Here is a 19,207-nt window from a genome sequence, read left to right as displayed (position 1 = left end):
ACATATGTTTCCAATGTTGTCCACCCAAAAATGGAGCAAAGTATTTTCAGTACTTTTTTTACATGATCTTTTTGACTTGACTTATCAAATAATACTCCTAGACAAGCAGAGTCTGGGTCAGAGTCTGCGATTTATTCCTCTACTTTCTGTTTTACCAGCTTTGCTTGATTGGTAAATATGAGGGAAACAAGGCATGGATTTATAGACATATAAGGAAAAAAAAGTTTATCCTGCTAAAAAAATACAGGCAGTCAAACTATATGCAAATGGCAAATATTTACCTAGGAAAAAACATAAGAGAGAATGGCATGACTCTTCCTTCATTTTGAAAGAAGCTCTCGCAAGAAAGGACTCGCAAATGCATATGAACTTGCATACAAATTTTCTCCTTAATAAATATTTCCTTAATTTAAAAAAATGAAATCAGAAATCAGCAAGTGGACCAAACATAAAATGAAAAAAAAAAAAGATTATTTTAAGAAATTAAGCAATGACTGAATTAAGATATTTAATGGAATTACGAGATCCAGGTTAGCTCGGAACAACAAGTCTAATATTGGCAAGCAGAGACAGGCTTTTAGGGAAGGGGGAATATGAGAAGTAAAATAAGAAAAATCATTTTTTATGCAGCAAGATATTGTGAATAGTTTCTTTCGGCTTCTCCCGTTAGGGGTCGCCACAGCGGATCCTCCGCACGTTTGGCACATGTTTTACGCTGGATGCCCTTCCTAACGCAACCCTCCCCAATTTATCCGGGCTTGGGACCGGCACTGAGAGTGGCTGGGGATGGTTCCCTGACCGGGAATCGAGCCCGGGTCGCAGCGGTGAGAGCGCTGCATCTTGACCACTAGACCACCAGGGGACCTGCAGCAAGATATTGTGAATAAAGAGGAAAAAAAAGAAGACAGAGAAAGGTGGAGTCAGTGCCTTGCTGTGTGATGTCAGAGGCAAGAGGTGTGTTGTCCTGCTGAGCCTAATCCAGACTGATTAGTGAAAAGAAAACAGGCAGCTTTACAACTGCAGTAGGATAGAGAGAGACAGTAGCTAGTGAAACGTAGTGCCAAAAAAAAACCTTTGTAGCACTGAATGACAATAAGAAACAAGACAGATGACAGAGTAAGTAAAACTGGAACCAGAGAATTTAAGGAATTATTAGAAGGACCTTTTGTAGCCTTAATAAAAAAAAAAAAAAAAAAGTTACCTGCAATTTTAGGCATCTAATACTAAAGTGTAGTTATCTGGTCAAAATGGCTACCAATGGAATAAGCAAATCTTTAAAGCTCCAATTTGGGCTTATCAATTCTGAGAACCGATACCTCACAGCTGAGACTTTTGGCTTCAAAGTAAATGCATCTGGCACGAGCATGAAGAAAAAACAACTTTGGAGCCTGGAGCAGGATGACCAGGATAGTCAGGTGGTTTTCCTTCGTAGTCACCTTGGCCGTTACCTGTCCACAGACAAACTTGGCAAAGTGGATTGTGAAGCTGAGGTTCCAGACTTTGATTGTCGCTTCCTGATTATAGCTCAGTCTGATGGCCGCTGGGCCTTGCAGTCCGAGCCTTATCAGCGATATTTTGGAGGCACTGAAGATTTTTTGACCTGTTTTGGGCAGACCATAGGAGAAACTGAGCTGTGGTGGGTTCACTTGGCCCACCACCCACAGGTTAATCTTCTGAGCGTAGCCCGCAAACGCTATGCACACTTGTCTGATTCAAGTACTGAGATTTCGTTTGACAGTGATATCCCATGGGGTGTGGACTCCCTGATCACCCTGGTGTACAAGGACGGAAAGTACAGTGTGAAAACATGCGACAACCGCTTTCTCACTGCCAGTGGAATGCTGGTAAATGATTATGGTCCTGAAACAGCTTTTACATTGGATCTCAGGTCTGATAAGTTGGCTTTCAAAGACAACGAGGGAAAGTACCTAGCCCCATCGGGTCCTTCAGGCACTTTGAAGTCTGGGAAAAGTACAAAGCCAGGTAAAGATGAGCTTTTTGATCTGGAGGAGAGTCATCCACAAGTGGTTTTCCAGGCAGCCAACAATAGATATCTATCTATCCGTCAAGGTAACATTATGCTTTTTCATTTTGAGCAGATATATATTGTACATTGATGACACATGAATAAATAGATAATAAGGCACTAAGATGTGTTGTAATATTATGCATTCAATAATGTCAAATTGTGAAATGTTGATTCTTTTTATGTTTACTATTTGAGTTTTTTTTTTTATTAATTCATGCAATAATTTTTTATTTATATAATATATATTTATACTGTTCTGGAAAAAACTTCTGGCCAGAGTGTAATCAGTATGTTTAACTAGCTAAAGTTGGAGTTAGCTTAGCTCAGTAGAATGCTAACATGATGTTATTTTATTGTATTTTTTGGATGAGGTTCTTTTGCTGCTTTAATCTTTTTAAACTATAACCCACCAAACAGTACACCCTGAGGTCACCATGGCCTTCTATGAATGCTAAGAGCACAGGTAGACATTTGGAACAACCTAGTTGCTTTTTTAGGCACATATATCTGTAGACCTGCTTTACAAAGGTCTGCAGTTTTATTCTGCACTCATACAAATTATAGGGCAGCAACACTCATTACTTTAATAACAGTAATGGGATAATGGGCTGGAAGTGTAACCTTGTAGGGCAAAATAAGCTTCCGAACAGCATATTTGTCAGACACCAGTGAAAGAGAATGAAAAGAAAACTGCTCAGTGTAAGGTATAATGAGTAAACAGAGAGGAGAAATGTAATTGCTTTTAAATAGATACTCATTTTCAAGGTCATGCTTAATCTATAGAATTACAATTAAAATGTGTTTTGAGAAATATTTTGTTGAACAGTATGCTGTATCCACACTATTGAACCACTGCAAATGTTTCACACATTAAAGTAATCAGCTATCTAGCCTCGGGCAAGACATTTGTAGCCTTTTTTTATTTTTAAAGAAGAATAAATTACCTCTGTTATCCTCACTGTACATTCACTGAAGATTGTGGCCACATATGAGTTCTTAGCCAAAGATTATTGTTATAACAAACCCAAGTACTGTATTGTGATTATACAGTAGAAGGGCTAATAAGGTTTGTTTTATCAAGAAGGATGGCAGGCAGATGAATCTGATCTAAAATAAAAGACTTAGTTTAGGCACAGTTTTATCATATTTTTTGAAGAAATACAAAGGGAGAGGCAGATTGATTGCTTTTATTATTTATTATTAAATTATATTATTTATTATTTTATGCATTCATCAGTGGTTAATTGAACAGTGTACAGAAAACTACATTAACCAAATGTCTTTCAAGCACATTTTAAACTAATAATAGCCTTTTTAGAATCTGTCTGAACTCAACCAGTGAAATAAGAAATAATGTTCATTACAAAATATTGAGAAAGCAGATTTTATTATTAATTAGCAGGATTTGTTTTCAATATATAAATATATATTTCTTAATGAAAATAAAAAAAGTGGGACTAAGACATTTTCCTTACATCGGCTTACATATCTTTAGCTTCGAAGTCCTTTGTGTTGATTGGAGTACGGCACATAAAGCTGCTTAGTTGACCCTTTACTCCACATTTGCATTGCACCATGAATAGATCTACTGCAGCAAGCAAATGAACAGCTTGGGAGGAGGATGTGTTGTGCAGGATTATTTTACTAACAGGCTTAAAATGAGAGTGTAGGTAATTCTTAGACATGCCATGCTGTTTAAATTCTTCCTTTAAAAAAAAAAAAAATAAAAAAAAAGGGTAATAGGAATTTTATGTTTGTTAAGGGGTTTTATTTTACATTAAATCCTTAAGCAAAATGAAGTATATAATTTTATCATGTTATTTTACCAAATATTTAGTTGGAGATGTGGTGTGGTTAACATTGAAGCTTTATATATCATGATAAAAAACACAGGATACCTATCACATTCTCTTAGGCCAAAGAAATATTTTCCCATTGCTGTGGTTGCGAATAATGAATGAAAGCCAAAAGTTGGCACAAATCTACACTGAGATCATGCTAACTAGTCTGTTACATGCATTCACGATTTCCTCTGCCCTAGGCTGTTTAACAGAAATCACTTGCTTATTCATGCCATTAAATTCCCAGAAAACCTTAAAAGAAGAATTGCAGTATAGAGCACTTTCAAATAATCTATCTCACCCTGTGCCTCAGTTCTTTTCAATATTAAGGGTGACCCCTATGGCAGAAATGAAGCTTTTTTTGTCATTCAAACCACTGAACACCCTCACAAATACATCCTTTTTTTTCAGGTGTCAGTGTCTCAGCCAATCAGGATGAGGAAACAGATCAGGAGACATTTCAGATGGAAATTGACCAAAACACTAAGAAATGCATGTTCAGAACTAATGCAGGGACTTATTGGACACTTGTCATTCATGCAGGCATTCATACTACCGCTACAGAAATGTAAGGCAACACCAAGTATGAAATTTAGCTTACTTTTTAATTCAATATATTTTTTTTTAAGTGAAGGTGCATTTTTATTACACATTAGAGACATTGCTAGAAGCCTGAAATAAACATGAACCATACCTACTAAGTTTGACAATAAAGCAAAGTAGATAATAAAAAAATATTCTGGAAGGTCTGTTTCATTAGCAATATATAACTGCTATATATAGCAGTTATATTTTAAACTCCAATTATGGTTTTAGTTAAATTCATTTACTTGAAATGTATCATTATTTTGAATTTGATGTGAATCTGTACATCCATTTTATATATATATATATATATATATATATATATATATATATATATATATATATATATATATATATATATATATATATATATATATATATACAGTATATATGTATGTGTGTGCGCTTAGAATTATTCATTGTGGATTCCCTCACCTACAGTGAGCCCAACACAATGTTTGACATTGAATGGCTTGGGGCAAGAGTGGCTCTTAAAAAGCTAATAATGGAAAATACGTCTGCAACAGGAAAAATGGACAGCTTGCTGCAGTCAGTGATACAGTGGGTAAGTGTGTAGTGTGTATAGATAATAAGATAATAGGTCAGCTACCTAACCTTATTAACCCAATCAAATTGAATTACTACTATAAGAGCGAAAAAAGTATAAGTGTTCTCTCTTGTTTGCTTTTAGGCATTGATGAGCAGTTCTCCATGAAGCTAATCAACCGCCCAATCCTAATCCTGCGAGGGGTAAATGGCTTTGTTTGCCATCACAAGAGCGCCATTACACTGAACGTCAACCGCTCTGTTTATGACATCTTCTCTTTGCTCTACAATGATGGTGCATATCATATACAATGTAAGTTTATACTGTATATACAATGGGAATTTGTTCATAGTTTCTTTGGATGTAGCATAGTAGGAACTATTTTGCAGACATTTTTCCTCTATAAATTTTAAAGATCTAAGTTTTTCTAAGAAAAACTTAACTTTCTCGGTATCTTCATAGGTGGCAGTGGAAAGTTCTGGTATGTCACTAGCAGTGACTTGGTATGTGCAGATGGTGAAGAGCCAGAGAACTTCTTTATAGAGTTTCTGGAGCTTGGAAAAATGGCCATCAAAAGCAAAGATAGCAAATATCTGCGTGCTGATCAAGGAGGCACTCTCAAGTGTGATGTCACTGCTATGGACAGCTGCTGTCTCTGGGAGTACTAATTTTTGTATTAGTTGCTGTTAATGGCTGACTTGTTTTATGAATTTCTTTTAAATACTGTCAATTTATACTGTATACTCAGGTAAAGTTTTTAGTGCTATCATTGTCTTTGTATTTTTGACTATTGTACATTGTGGAGATGCTGAAAGAAGAAAAAGAAGTAAATTGTTAATGTTTATCCTAACTAGCACCACATGTAATTCCTGATTCTTTTATTTTATTTAATATTTTTATTTTAAGCTTTTACCACATTAACCTTCCTGTGATATCTATACATAATACTCAAAAAGTAATATAATGTTCTCAGAATGCTGTTGGTGTGTCCTTATAACAAGGCCTTACTCTTCCTAATAATCCTTTTTGTTTAACCCTTAACTGATTGAATCATCGAAGGGTTCTTGTTTTAGGTGGCTTTAAGTGTAAATAGTCCACATGGTAACAAAGTGGACCTATTATAAATGTAACTTTTTGCCTCTGCTTCATTAAAAAGCTAATTTTAAATGAATTAGATTTCCACTGTTTCATTATTATGAAAGTCAAGTAAAGTTAATTTCTGTTAAGATTAAATTAAACAACTTATTCGGACAAGTTTTTACCACAGAAAGTTTTTTTCACCTCATATTTGCCAACGCTGCTGAGATTAAACTGAAAGATGCTAAAAGATGTGTTCAGTGAAAAATATGTCCAGAATTGTTGGTAAACAATATAAACAATAAAGGATTAAGTAAGGTAGTATATATAAGATAAGCTAAAATTAGCTGATGGTAAAAATGTATAGAAACTATGAAGAAATTTCATACTGTGTATGTAATATATACTACAGCTAACATAACAAAATAATGTGGGTAGGATAATAAACAACTGGAATCTCAAGGAACTCAGGACTCTTGGCAAGCAATTCTGAAATAAAGATGTGAATCAATACTAAGATTTTATCTCTTAGTCTCATTTGGAAGCAATGTCAGCACTACAGCCAAGCTCAAGTGAGCCATTCTCGAGCCTGTGGCCTGCAATGACCCATCTGAGCACGAGGCAGTCTCCTAAGACCTGTCTGAAGCTGAGGCCTCTTAAGACCTGTCTGAGCCCAAGGCAGCCAGAGGCATCCTCCCAAGACCTGTATTCCCATGAGGCAGTCTGCCAAGACTCATTTAAGCGTGAGAGTGACATCGAGACCACCTCTCATGGCCTGACCATTCTAGTGGGTGACATCGAGACCTCTACCAATTCAGGGTTCAACAACCTGTTCCCAGAGAGGGTGTCCCAGTTCCCCAACAGAGACAATTCCAGCTTTCAGAACCAGGCTAAAGTACGGATATTTGGCCCACAGAGTTTAGACAACCCAGGAGGAAGGAGTGACTTTTGTAGGAAGGTTAAGTCAGAGATCCCCCTTCACTCCATTTGTGGCATATACAGCATCTCACAAAAGTGAGTACACCCCTCACATTTCAGCAGAGGTGGCAAAAGTACATACATCCTATACTTAAGTAGAAGTACAGATACTCATGTTTTAAAATACTCGGGTAAAAGTTGAAGTACTGATTATACTTTTTTACTCAAGTAAAAGTAAAGAAGTCTTGGCTCTGACATATTCTTAAGTAAAAAGTAGTTATTACTTTTACCTGTTTTAGTGTCACACTGGTAACTGGACCTCACATCATATTAAGTGTTTACATCACTGACTCCCAATGTCTCATCCACTTTAGTTTTAGCTATTTGTTGTTTTTTGCCCTGCTCATTCTTAGCTTCGTAAACTAGTCTACGTCTGTGGTAAATGAGAGCAGGACTTTATACACCAGTGGATTAAAAAAGACACACAATGACAGGAAATCGGTTGATGGGCTGAAATCGGCGCGCAGTGAAAATTTTAAATATTGACATTTCACCAAATCAATGGATTAAAACTTAAGTAACGAGACAGTTTTGAAAATGTAAGAATGTTAAGTACTGAAACCAAAAATATCTACTTAAGTACAGTAACGAAATATTTGTACTTTGTTACTTCCCACCTCTGCATTTCAGCAACCATTTTAGTATATATTCTCAAAAGATTAAAGAAACTTGGATATATTTTAAAGTAGTCAATGTGCAGATTGTATAGCAGTATACATTTACTGTCCTCTGCAAATAAATTAACATACAGCCATCATTGTCAAAATAACTGCCAACAATAGTGAGTACACCCTGAATGAACATGTCAAAACTGTGTCTAAATGTCAATATTTTGTGTGTGCACCATTATTATCTAGCACTGCCTTAATCCTCCTGGGCATAGAATTCACCAGTGCTGCACAGATTGTTGCTGTAGGCAAATTTACTTGGTACTCATCGACGAGAGAGAGAGAGAGAGAGAGAGAGAGAGAGAGAGAGAGAGAGAGAGAGAGAGAGAGAGAGAGAGAGAGAGAGAGAGAGAGAGAGAGAGAGAGAGAGAGAGAGAGAGAGAGGCCTGTTCCATCTGAGCCAAACAACTTTATCTTAGTCTACTCAAACCACAGGACATGGTCCTAGTAATTTATGCTCTTGGATCTTGGACAGGTTGTTTTCAGCAGACTGTTTGAGGGATTTCTTGTGAGCCAGCTTCAGAAGATGCTTCCTTCTGGGACGACAGCCATCCAAACCGACTTGTTGCAGTGTGTGGCTTATGGTCTGAGCATTGACAAGCAGACCTTCCGCTTCTGCAACCCAAAATCAATGCTGGCAGCACTCATGCATCTGTTCTATAAAAACCAGCTTCTGCACCTGACGCACAGCACATATTTTTGTACTGTAACTCATTTTCAGGGTGTTACTGATCTTCTTATAGCCATGTTGAACATTCACTGGCCAGTATGCGAGAGCTGTACGTAAAGTACCAAATTTTAACTGCTCTAATACACGATACACAAATATGTATGGCCCTTTGAAGCAGACAAAAACATGATGAATAGGACATATGGCTTTGCTTTTTTTGGTTAAATGTCCTATGGCTGTTATTACTTAGGATGTTCTCACTTTTGTTACTATTTTGACAATAATTGCTGTATGTTGAGTTATTTTTAGAGGACAGTACATCTGTACTGCTAAACAAGCTGCACATTAACTACTTTAATAATAAGTCCACGTTAAAATTTTGCTATAGTATTTTCCCTTGAAAAGATATACTAAAATGGTTGCTGAAATCTGAGGGGTGTACATACTTTTGTGAGATACTGTATGTGCATACAAATAGTAGTTGACACAAAGTACATGCCCACTCAGAGTGCGAGTGTGTGTTTCTGTGTTTATGTTTCCATTTACTTTTGTTTTGATCTGTGTCTAATGTGCATCTATATTTTTAATAATGTTCTGTATTTCACCCCTGTCTTGTCATGCCATTTCCCTCATGTGTCACTTTGTTCACTACAGCTGTTTTGCCTATCTATGTTGGTTATTGTGTGTGTATATGCACCTCTTTGTGTGTTTAGTTTTCGCAAAGTACCTCGTCCAGTTAGCTGTCGATTACAGAGCCATTTCTAGTTTCATGGTTTTCTTGTTTTTTTCCCCTCCTTCTTGTTTTAAGTTCTCGTTTATGTTTTCATATTGTTGTTTGCTAATTGCTAATTGCCTGACCTTAGCCTTGTATGACTGTTACCCTGTTGTAATGCTATAACCCAGTACACGTATCTGCTTTCTGCTATCGTGCTTCCTAACAGCATACACTATACATAACATCCTGTAGTATTGCTTAAAGCTCAAGGATATACCGTAATTTCCGGACTATTAAGCGCACCCAAATATAAGCTGCACGCACTGAATTTTACAAAGATTTTTATTTTTAACATAAATAAGCCACACCTGTCTATAAGCCGCAGGTGTCTACACTGAAACTAATGAACTTTACACAGGCTTTAACGAAAGACAGGTGAAGTGCGTTTTTTCGTTTACAATCGGAAATTTCATTGGTCTAATGTTATGTCGCTCAGTTTTTTAGCTTGAAGTTTGTGATCCGGGAAAAACCCAGGAAAAAATCCTAAATTATCCGCTTCGTTGTTTAAGCCGCAGGGTTCAAAGCGTGGGAAAAAAGTAGCGACTTATAGTCCGGAAAATACGGTACTTAACATTTTACCAGGTGTAATTTTAGCAGTTGTACCAGGTTTGTTTAATTACATATTTAATCACAAGGAGAAAAATCAGGAGAAATATCAGTAAAAAGCTTACCAAAAACAATAAGGCTTCCAACCATTTATCTCAATTTCATATTTTTACCCACATAAATGTATAAATCAGGCTTTTAATTAGCCTTTTCTCTAACCCATCTATTCGAGGGTGAAATACACCAGTGTAGATTGCTTTAATTTATAAACATTTATCATGTTTGCATCATGTTCGTGACATAAATGAAGTGAGCTAATCAGTTAAGATCTTGTTCACAGAGGCAGTGCATTAGGACATCGCATCATTTCACATGAGCTAATAAAAAAATTATGTTAATCTGTCTAATGGCCTGATGAGATTCATACCAATACTTTTTGTGGACAATACTGTAAATGTCATATTAGTAATATAAAGATAAAGAGATAAAGATAGAGAGTGTGGAAGTTTAAATAGGAGCTGGTGATGATGCTATAGGAGCACCATATGTGCGCGATTGAAGCCGGGAGCTTCAGAGAAAGCGGCCGAGAAAGCAGGTGGATTCCTGACAGATAAACATGTACTGTATGTATTTTTATAGCATGCCTTCATCAAACAAATCGCGGCAACGATGTGTAAAAAAAAAAACTTCAAAAACACCTGCATGCACATTCTTATTTATTAACGCACATCATGTACATAAAGAAATTTCAAGCACGTTAATATATTGGCGCCATATTGATTTTCGTTTATCTCGATCATCGGTTACCTCGATGCTTTTTGGCGACCCCCTAGGACATCGACATAACCGGGTTCCACTGTATATATATATTTGGCTGTCAAAATTAAAATGATTTTAAACGGCACGAAATTTTTTCCTTTCTTTACTTAGATATAAAATAAATAAATAAATTCCAGATAAAAATATTTTTAATCAGTAAACTTTTGTTTTATTTCTGAGTCTCAAATCAAACACCAAAATCCGCCATGATTCTCACAATTTACCCTCTGGGTGGCGTTTTGTGGGTTTTTCCCTCATAATGGCGACACAAACTTAAATTACTGTCTTTATTGATCGTACAGATAAAAACAATACATCATTTAAATCTGTAAAATGTCTATAATTTTATGTATATAAAAGCTTCCTGATTTGACTTGAAGAGGTGCATTTTCTCCGGTATCACCTCATTAACTGTCCGTGTGGAAACATAGCAAAGGCTCTTAATGATGTCCACACGTCTCTGCACTGATATAGCCTTTATATTTAATCACTGTACATATGCTTACATACATTTTACATGCTGTACATATGATACATGTTTAACACCTCCAAGCTGCCAGTTTTGGGCACCTGAGCAAGCACTTAACTCACTACTGCTCATTTAGTAAATTAGATCATTAAGAGTCGCTCGGGATAAACACTTTCAACAGGAAGTGGCTATATCTCGCTATCTTTGTCTCTCTATTTTCTCTATCTAATTGTCTCTGTGTCTCTTTTAGTAAATGTCTCTGTCTCACTGTATATGTCTCTCTCTTGCTGCCTCTCTATTTGTTTCTCACTCTTTCTAAAGCTGTGTCTGTGTCTCTTTGTCTTTGTCTCTGTCTTTCCTGCTTATTTATGTCTAACAAAGTTTTGAGTTTTGAAAGTAATGCCATTAGTGATCTATGATGAAAGACTTCCCTGGTTCGATTCTTACCTCTAGTTTCATATTGAACATTATAAGAAGTTTTTAAAAACAGAACAATGAAAGATCATTAAGATTGGTTGCTGGCAAATCATTGTATATCAGTGGTGCAGGTGTTGGAGATGTGGTTCTTATACCTGAGTCACTTCTCATAGACTTCGAGTTACTGAGAGAATGTACAGGAAGGAGAAGTTTTGACCCTCTACCATCATGATTTAAGAGAAAACACTCTTCTCCTAACTATAGATAAGCCAAGAGTCCAATAAGCAAAGGCTTGTTTGCCTCTCCTGTGTTGGTGTAATGGTCAGTGAAGTGGTTGCTGCTATCTGACTTACCTGGTTCGATTCCGCCCCCTTAGCTTTCCTTTAAATTCTTTAAAAAGTTTTAAAAAAGAACAAAAAAGGTCCTAAAAATTAGGTTCTTGCAGGACATCCTGTGGCTCAATTGGAGGAGCTTTACCTCTGGGTTGAGAGGTTGCTGGTTCAAACCCCAGCCAGGGCTCAAAGTTAAGAGTATGGAAGGTGTCAGAAATGGCTGCGTGGAAGTTTGGATGTGGTTTCGGAGGGTGTATCCCAAAGCATGGGGGCAATATCTGGGCATCTGCCAGCCAGCCTTAACCCACTAAACCATCAGAAAAAAACAGGATGGGAAGCTTGATTAGAGCAGGTCTATCATTCTTTTCAAACCATCAACACAAGAATTTAACAGTAAAGAAAGATGTAGGAAGCGAATACAGATGTAAGTAGCACAAGTTGAACCCACATTGTAAATAACAGGAAGAAAGCAGGACTCGAACCATGATCCCCACCACCAGCGAGATACAATGCTTAACCCATTGAACCATTGGTGAGGACAGGCTAGGAAGCTTATTTAGAGCAGGTCTATCTTTCTTTTCAACCCATTAAAAACAAAAATATATCGCTAAAGAAAGATGTAGGAAGTAAATGCTGATCGTGACTGGCAGACAGAAAGCAGTATTCGAACCCTAAACCCCACCAAAAGCAAGAAACCGGATTTAGCCCACTGAACTATCAGGGAAGACAGGATGGAAGGTTGTTTAGAGCAGGTCTATCTACCTTTAAACCATCAACACAAGAATATAAAGCTAAAGAAAGATTTAGGAAGCAGGAACATAACCTACATCACAGGTAGCAGGCAGAAAGCAGGATTCAAACCCTGATCCTCACCATCAGCCTTAACCCACTGAACCATGGAAGAGATCAGACTGGGAAGCATGTTTAGATGAGGCACAAGCCTTAAACCATTGAGCGACCACTGCTGAAAAGCATGTGTGCTTTTTGGAGCGTTCATACTTTGTTTCATGCCAGCGCAGTAAGAAAGAAGGCATGTAGGACTGGCTTTAAAACCTTATCACCAGCGTGGACTATATTAAGGACCATGTTCAGGCACAAGCCTTAACCCACTGAGCTACCACAGAAGTGCTTTTTTTGGTGGAGTTATCTTTCATTAAAGACCAGGAAATCAAGAAATTAATTCAAAACAGAATTGAAATGTTTTCAGAGGGGACAAGGTCCAGAAGTTTTATTTACCAACACAGCAACCAGCTCGACCAGGAATCAAACTCTCAAACTCATCCTTGTGGGGATACTGACATTAACCCACTAGGTTATCACATCTATCTGTCTGTCTGTCTGTCTGTCTATCTATCTATCTATCTATCTATCTATCTATCTATCTATCTATCTATCTATCTATCTATCTATCTATCTATCTATCTATCTATCTATCTATCTATCTATCTATCTATCTATCTATCTATCTATCTATCTATCTATCTATGTGAGGTCCAGTTAACAGCTAAAACAGGTAGAAGTAATAACTACTTTTTACTTAAGTACATGTCAGAGCCAAAACTTCTTTACTTTCACTTAAGTAAAAAAGTTTAATCAGTACTTCAACTTTTACCCGAGTATTTTAAAACATGAGTATCTGTTCTTCTACTTAAGTAAAGGATGTGTGTACTTTTGCCACCTCTGGAACTGGAAAATATCTGGAGCACCTGATGCGCATCCATCCGTGTGCCCTGGTTCACTGCAGCCCTGTCCAAACCACATTTTAACTCTGGCACTCTGGGGTGGAGGGAAAAAATAATAATTATGTTATCTGCAGTAGCAGAGGTTTAAATGAGCACAGCTGACATTTCCAGCATGCTGCTTCTTGACTTGTGAAAACTGGCAGAAGGGCTCACCTGTTCATGCATGCATTTGATGCTCTGCCAATTGAACTGCTATTGAGTTTGAATCTTACATTTTATTGACATTAATGGATAACGCTGACTGAGGACTGTGTAGGTCAGTACAGAGTAAGATTGCATGCCAAAATAAGAAAAAAAAGAAGAAAGGAGATTTGCATAAGTATGTTGGTGATTCTCTTTGTTTAAAAGAATCATAACTTTAACAGTTTGCAGCTTCAAATGATTCAGCACAGTGCATTAGCAAGAAACACACATTACAGCCTCACTAGCACACACACACACACACACACACACACACACACACACACACACACACACACAGAATCTTAGCACCCACAAATCAGCAATATGCGTGTGATTTTAATTTGCTCATTCCCCCACACTCCTGCTGCAGACTCTTCCTAAACCATGTCTCCATCTGCCACAAGCTATTAATCACTGATTCAACTATTGTTGTTGAAGTGGAAGTAAAATTACGACTTGAGAGCTACTTCCTGCTGCAAAATTGCAAAAATGTGAAAAAAGCACTTTTCTTCTTAAGTTTTTTTTGTGTCTTAGTTAATCACAGTGACAATGAACTTTACAAACAAACCATGCCCCTTTTTTTTAATAGCTATTTATCTGTAAATGAACTTACAAGTGTTAAGATTTTTTTATCTCATTCCTTTTGGAGACAGGACAATGGCATGATAATTGCTATGCATTTAGGCTGGCTAGCATGTCCCAGACATCTATTGTCCTTGGCTTTGAATGCATAATGATTCCAAAGGTTTAAAATAAATGGAGCAAAATGCAGAAAACTACCAGTGATTGGTGATCTTTTGTATGGAAAGCATTACTAATTAAAAAAAACAGCTTGGGTGGTAGGCTTAAATTATATATATATATATAAAAAAAAGGAAATATAACATACTATGTGAGCTATCTGTAAAAATATGCAGTTTTCAAATTCCAGTTTATAAAAAAACTGTTCTACATGGTACAGCACACCTGCACAACGTACTTAACTGCAAGTATTGCATTGCAATAAATAAAAAAAAACTACTCATGCTCTTAATAAAGTAACAATTTAGTTGCATAACTCTAAAACAGGTGCATTCCAAGCAAGTTAAAGTGGGTCAAACATCATTTACATGAACTGGAATAAGAGTGTCTGGTATTGATAAAACCACAGAGAGCTGAGCTCAGGAGAATGCCTGGACATAAACATAAATAATACATGTAAAATGATACTGGTCTGCATCACATCCTACAATTAAATAAATACAACCCCACATGAACAACAATAACATTTACTAAGTCATACAAAACGACTCTCCTGCTTAGTTCTACCTGCACTACACATTCCATAGAGTTACATCTCTTACAGAATTTGGCATGCAATTGCTGGTTTCACTGTTATGCTGCCTTTATTTTTAGATAATCAATCTGCTGATGGTGCATGTTTGGCCTTCTTTGTTTAAACTGGAGAAAACCACAGGCTTCATGCATGCTGATGTTAGTGTTTAAAGGCTCTGGCATGGAGAAGCTGATGCTGGATCTGTGATGATCACAAATGTTGAGCTCAGTAGCTCCTACTTTTATACCAAAGACTGTTGAAAGAACATTTACTTATAATCTTATACTCCAGTGCTTATGTTAGTTCTCACTCTCCAGTGTTCTGTATTGTTGAAAGATTTATGATCAAACTCTTGATGTCACCCAAATGAAGATGGGTTCCCCTTTTGAGTCTGGTTCCTCTCAAGGTTTCTTTCTCATTACATCTAAGTGAGTTTTTCCTTGCCACAGTCGCCATGGCTTGCTCATCAGGGATAAATGCACACCATTCACCTTGACTGTTGATTTCTGTAAAGCTGCTTTGAGACAATGTCTGTTGTGAAAAGCGCTATACAAATAAACTTGACTTGACTTGACTTGACTTGATATATGGTATAGTATTCTCCATTCTTCCATTCCTTTCAGCATAATGTGAATCCATATTCTTATGATATGGAAAACAAACTTTATAAACTAGATGAGTTGGAATTGTGAAGTTTGTGATTATTCATCTTACTAAAATCCCTGCATCTGCAGCCACTTACTCTAAAATTGGATATGGCCATTTTAGCCTATTTATGACTATGAAATGAATTTGTGTTTGAAAAGCTTAAGCATCCCACAAATACATGGCAATCTGAAAGGCATGCAAGCATGCAAAAACCTTGGAATTAGCAATCAAAATGATTTCAAAAATGTAAATTAGTATTACATTATAATATGTTTAAAGCATTACAATGCTTGAATATATGCATTTTTTTTTTTTATTGTTAAAATTTTTTCTAAATGTATACCATATTCAAATATATTAAACTAAGATTGTATCTCACAGTGTCAAACATTTTTTGAACTGGATTCAAACGGAGACATTCAAAATATAAAAAAATAGGAGAAAAACTGGTTGAATAAATATTAACACCCACCAATATGCGAATTTTATGTTCCTTAATTTTAATCAGTAAAATAATAATATATATATATATATATATATATATATATATATATATATATATATATATATATATATATATATATATATAAATACATTGATAAATAAATAAATAAACAAACAGTATTTTATTAAGTAAAATTTTAGATATGTAATATACACACACACATATATATAATATGTAAAACTCATAATAATAATAATATTAATAATAATAATATTAATAATAATAATATTAATATTAATATGAAGAAGAAAATAATAAAGTTTTGAAGGTTCACTTAGGAATGGAAGGTCTGCCAAAGATATGAAAAGTTTACCTGAAGTTGAAATTCAAAAAAGATTTTCTCTGAGAGATGTTTAGGACATACATGTTTTTATATACAGTAGCTATTAGTTCTCACATCTTTATTACAGTGGCAAGGAAAAACTCAGGGTGGAATGAGGAAAAGTCCCTGAGAGGAACCAGACTCAAAAAAGGAATCCATCCTAATTTGGGTGCCACGTAATGTCCATTTATAATAGTTTTTTCATTTGTTGAGGTGTGCTGTTCAGTAATTGGCAATAAAATGCAGAACTGTTCATGAAAATTGTAGTCCTAAGCCATTGTAGCAGTTACATTTACAGTCCAAATCCATCCTCATAGTTCTTGAGTTGTTCAGTAACTTTGTGGATTTTAGGCTGCTAATGTGGAACCATACTTAGCTGCACAGAGTAATCTCCAATTAGAGATACTCCATCCAAGTGTAGGGTGTCCGAATGAATCAGGCAGATGCGAAAATGAAGGGACAGGATGCATGTTTTACTCGAAAGAAGAGGGAGGGAAAGAGAGAGAGAGAGAGAGAGAGAGAGAGAGAGAGAGAGAGAGAGAGAGAGAGAGAGAGAGAGATAAGAGGGTAACAGGGAGAGAAACACAAATTATCCTTATAATCCTTAGGTATCCTTATTGTTGCATAAACGTTAGAGACACTGTACATATGGGTGCAGGTACATCTCTGGCAAGACTCGCTATGGCAGCATAACTAAAAGGAAGAGCCAGAAGGTAACACAGGCATGAGGGATCTCTGGGATTTAAGATGGCCCACCGTACAATTGTCAACAAACCTGAGGGGCTTTGTAAGAGTAAGCTCTGCCCACTGCTGTAATCTTCATTATTTGAGGTACCAACAAATAGCCTGCACCTTAGTGGAGTGGATCATAACGGAACCAAAGTTCACTCAGGTATTGAGGAGTGAGACTATTTTACGGTGGCCGAGAAGTGCAAAACACATTAACAAATCCGAAAACAAAATAACAAATGCAAAAACAAAACAACAAATCCAAAAACAAAATAACAAATTCGAAAACAAATTAACAAATTCGAAAACATTAACAAACCCGAAAACAAAATAACAAATTCAAAACCAAAAGAACAAATTTGAAAACAAAATAACAAATCCGAAAACACGACAAGTCAGACAAACCGGAAAAGGTAGGTATAGTTTGTGAACGGAAACTTACTGATCATTGGACGAGACACCTGTCATTCACCTGTACATCTCGAATGACAGGTGTTTTGTCCTATGATCTGTAAGTTTCCATTCACAAACTATACCTTCCTTTTCCGGAAAGAGGAAAAAAATAGATAAATAAATACAATTTATAATAATGATGATAATAAAAATAATAATAATAATAATAATAATAATAATAATAAAATTAAAGTTAAAAAAACATAAATAAACAGGGCTAAGGTTTATTCTGTAAATCATATTTTTCTATAAGGAACAAAATATTAATTGCATTTTTCTTTTTAATCACTTTAAGGCTTTTGTGAAAGAAAAAAACTCATAAAATGTAAAAAAAAAAAAAAAAAAAAAAAAAAACATGTTGGTTTCACTTTTAATTCGATTTTGTATATAAAATTTTCCCATCACAATTTTATTAATAACAAGAAAGTCATCTTTGTTATTGTTCATTACAAGTCCAAAGATAATGTAATTCACAGTGAAATTTTTTAGATGGAAAACCTTTAGGTAAAGCCAGTTATGGATATTAGTCCATAAAGCGTCTGAAGTAACAGTCTGTGGCAGGAGAAAGTTGGAACGTATGTGTAAAAGTGTACAAACTAATCTTTATGTCATGATACACTGCAGCATCTCCAACATCACTGCATATGAATGTCCTTACTCAAAGTGGATTTAAATTAATTCCAGTGTCTCCTTGCTTGCCAGTGTTTACTTCTGTTATTTTTTATATTGAAATGTGCACTAATCGAAATAATTAAAAATAGTTGAAAGTAAACGGAGAGCTTTACACATGTACAAGAACCAAAAGTTATGATTTCATACTTCCTGTATATTTTGAATGACAGGTGTCTCGTCCAATGATCAGTAAGTTTCCATTCACAAACTATACCTACCTTTTCTGGTTTGTCTGACTTGTCGTTGTGTTTTCGGATTTGTTAATTTGTTTTCGGATTTGTTAGTGTTTTCGGATTTGTTAATTTGTTTTAGAATTTGTTTTCGGATTTGTTAATGTGTTTTCGGATTTGTTAATGTGTTTTCGGATTTGTTAATTTGTTTTCGGATTTGTTAATTTGTTTTCGGATTTGTTAATTTGTTTTTGGATTCGTTAATTTGTTTTCGGATTTGTTATTTTGTTTTCAGATTTGTTAATGTGTTTTGCACTTCTTGGCCACCGTAGTATTCAATGTTTTAGCAATATTTCTAAGGTGAAAGATGGCTATCCTGGTAATGTTATCCATATGAGCATCGAAGGAAAGGCTAGCATTCTTTGGTACATTTTGTATGGTCTAAAAGTATGGTCTGCCACAGGAGCTGTTGATACAGTTCTACACTGCAGTCAATGAATCAGTCCTGTGCACATCCATCACCATATGGTTTGGAGCAGCAACAAAACAGGACAGGAACAGACTGCAGCAAAAAAGAACAGCAGAAAACTCCCTTGCCCACTCTCCGGGACTTGTACTATACAAGAACCAGGAAAGGGGTAGGAAAAATCACTAGTGACCCTTCACACCCTGGACACAACCTCTTTGAACTCCTCCCTTCTGGCAGGCTATACAG

The 19,207-nt window shown here is 35.9% G+C and overlaps 1 protein-coding gene across 1 annotated transcript; it reads left to right on the top strand.

Moving 5' to 3' along the window:
* Window positions 1–1,116: 1,116 nt before the first annotated feature.
* Window positions 1,117–5,858, top strand: fscn2a (fascin actin-bundling protein 2a, retinal). Its single transcript, XM_083567475.1, is given in 6 exon segments — window positions 1,117–2,070; window positions 4,282–4,438; window positions 4,897–4,948; window positions 4,951–5,020; window positions 5,147–5,314; window positions 5,465–5,858. Coding segments are annotated over 6 exon segments (1,476 nt in total). The 5' UTR covers window positions 1,117–1,247; the 3' UTR covers window positions 5,671–5,858.
* The last annotated feature ends 13,349 nt before the right edge of the window (window positions 5,859–19,207 follow it).

This window comes from Silurus aristotelis (genome assembly GCF_946808225.1).
Source record: "Silurus aristotelis genome assembly, chromosome: 17".
NCBI classification, from domain to species: Eukaryota; Metazoa; Chordata; class Actinopteri; order Siluriformes; family Siluridae; genus Silurus; species Silurus aristotelis.
This window is presented reverse-complemented; position numbering and strand designations above follow the sequence as displayed.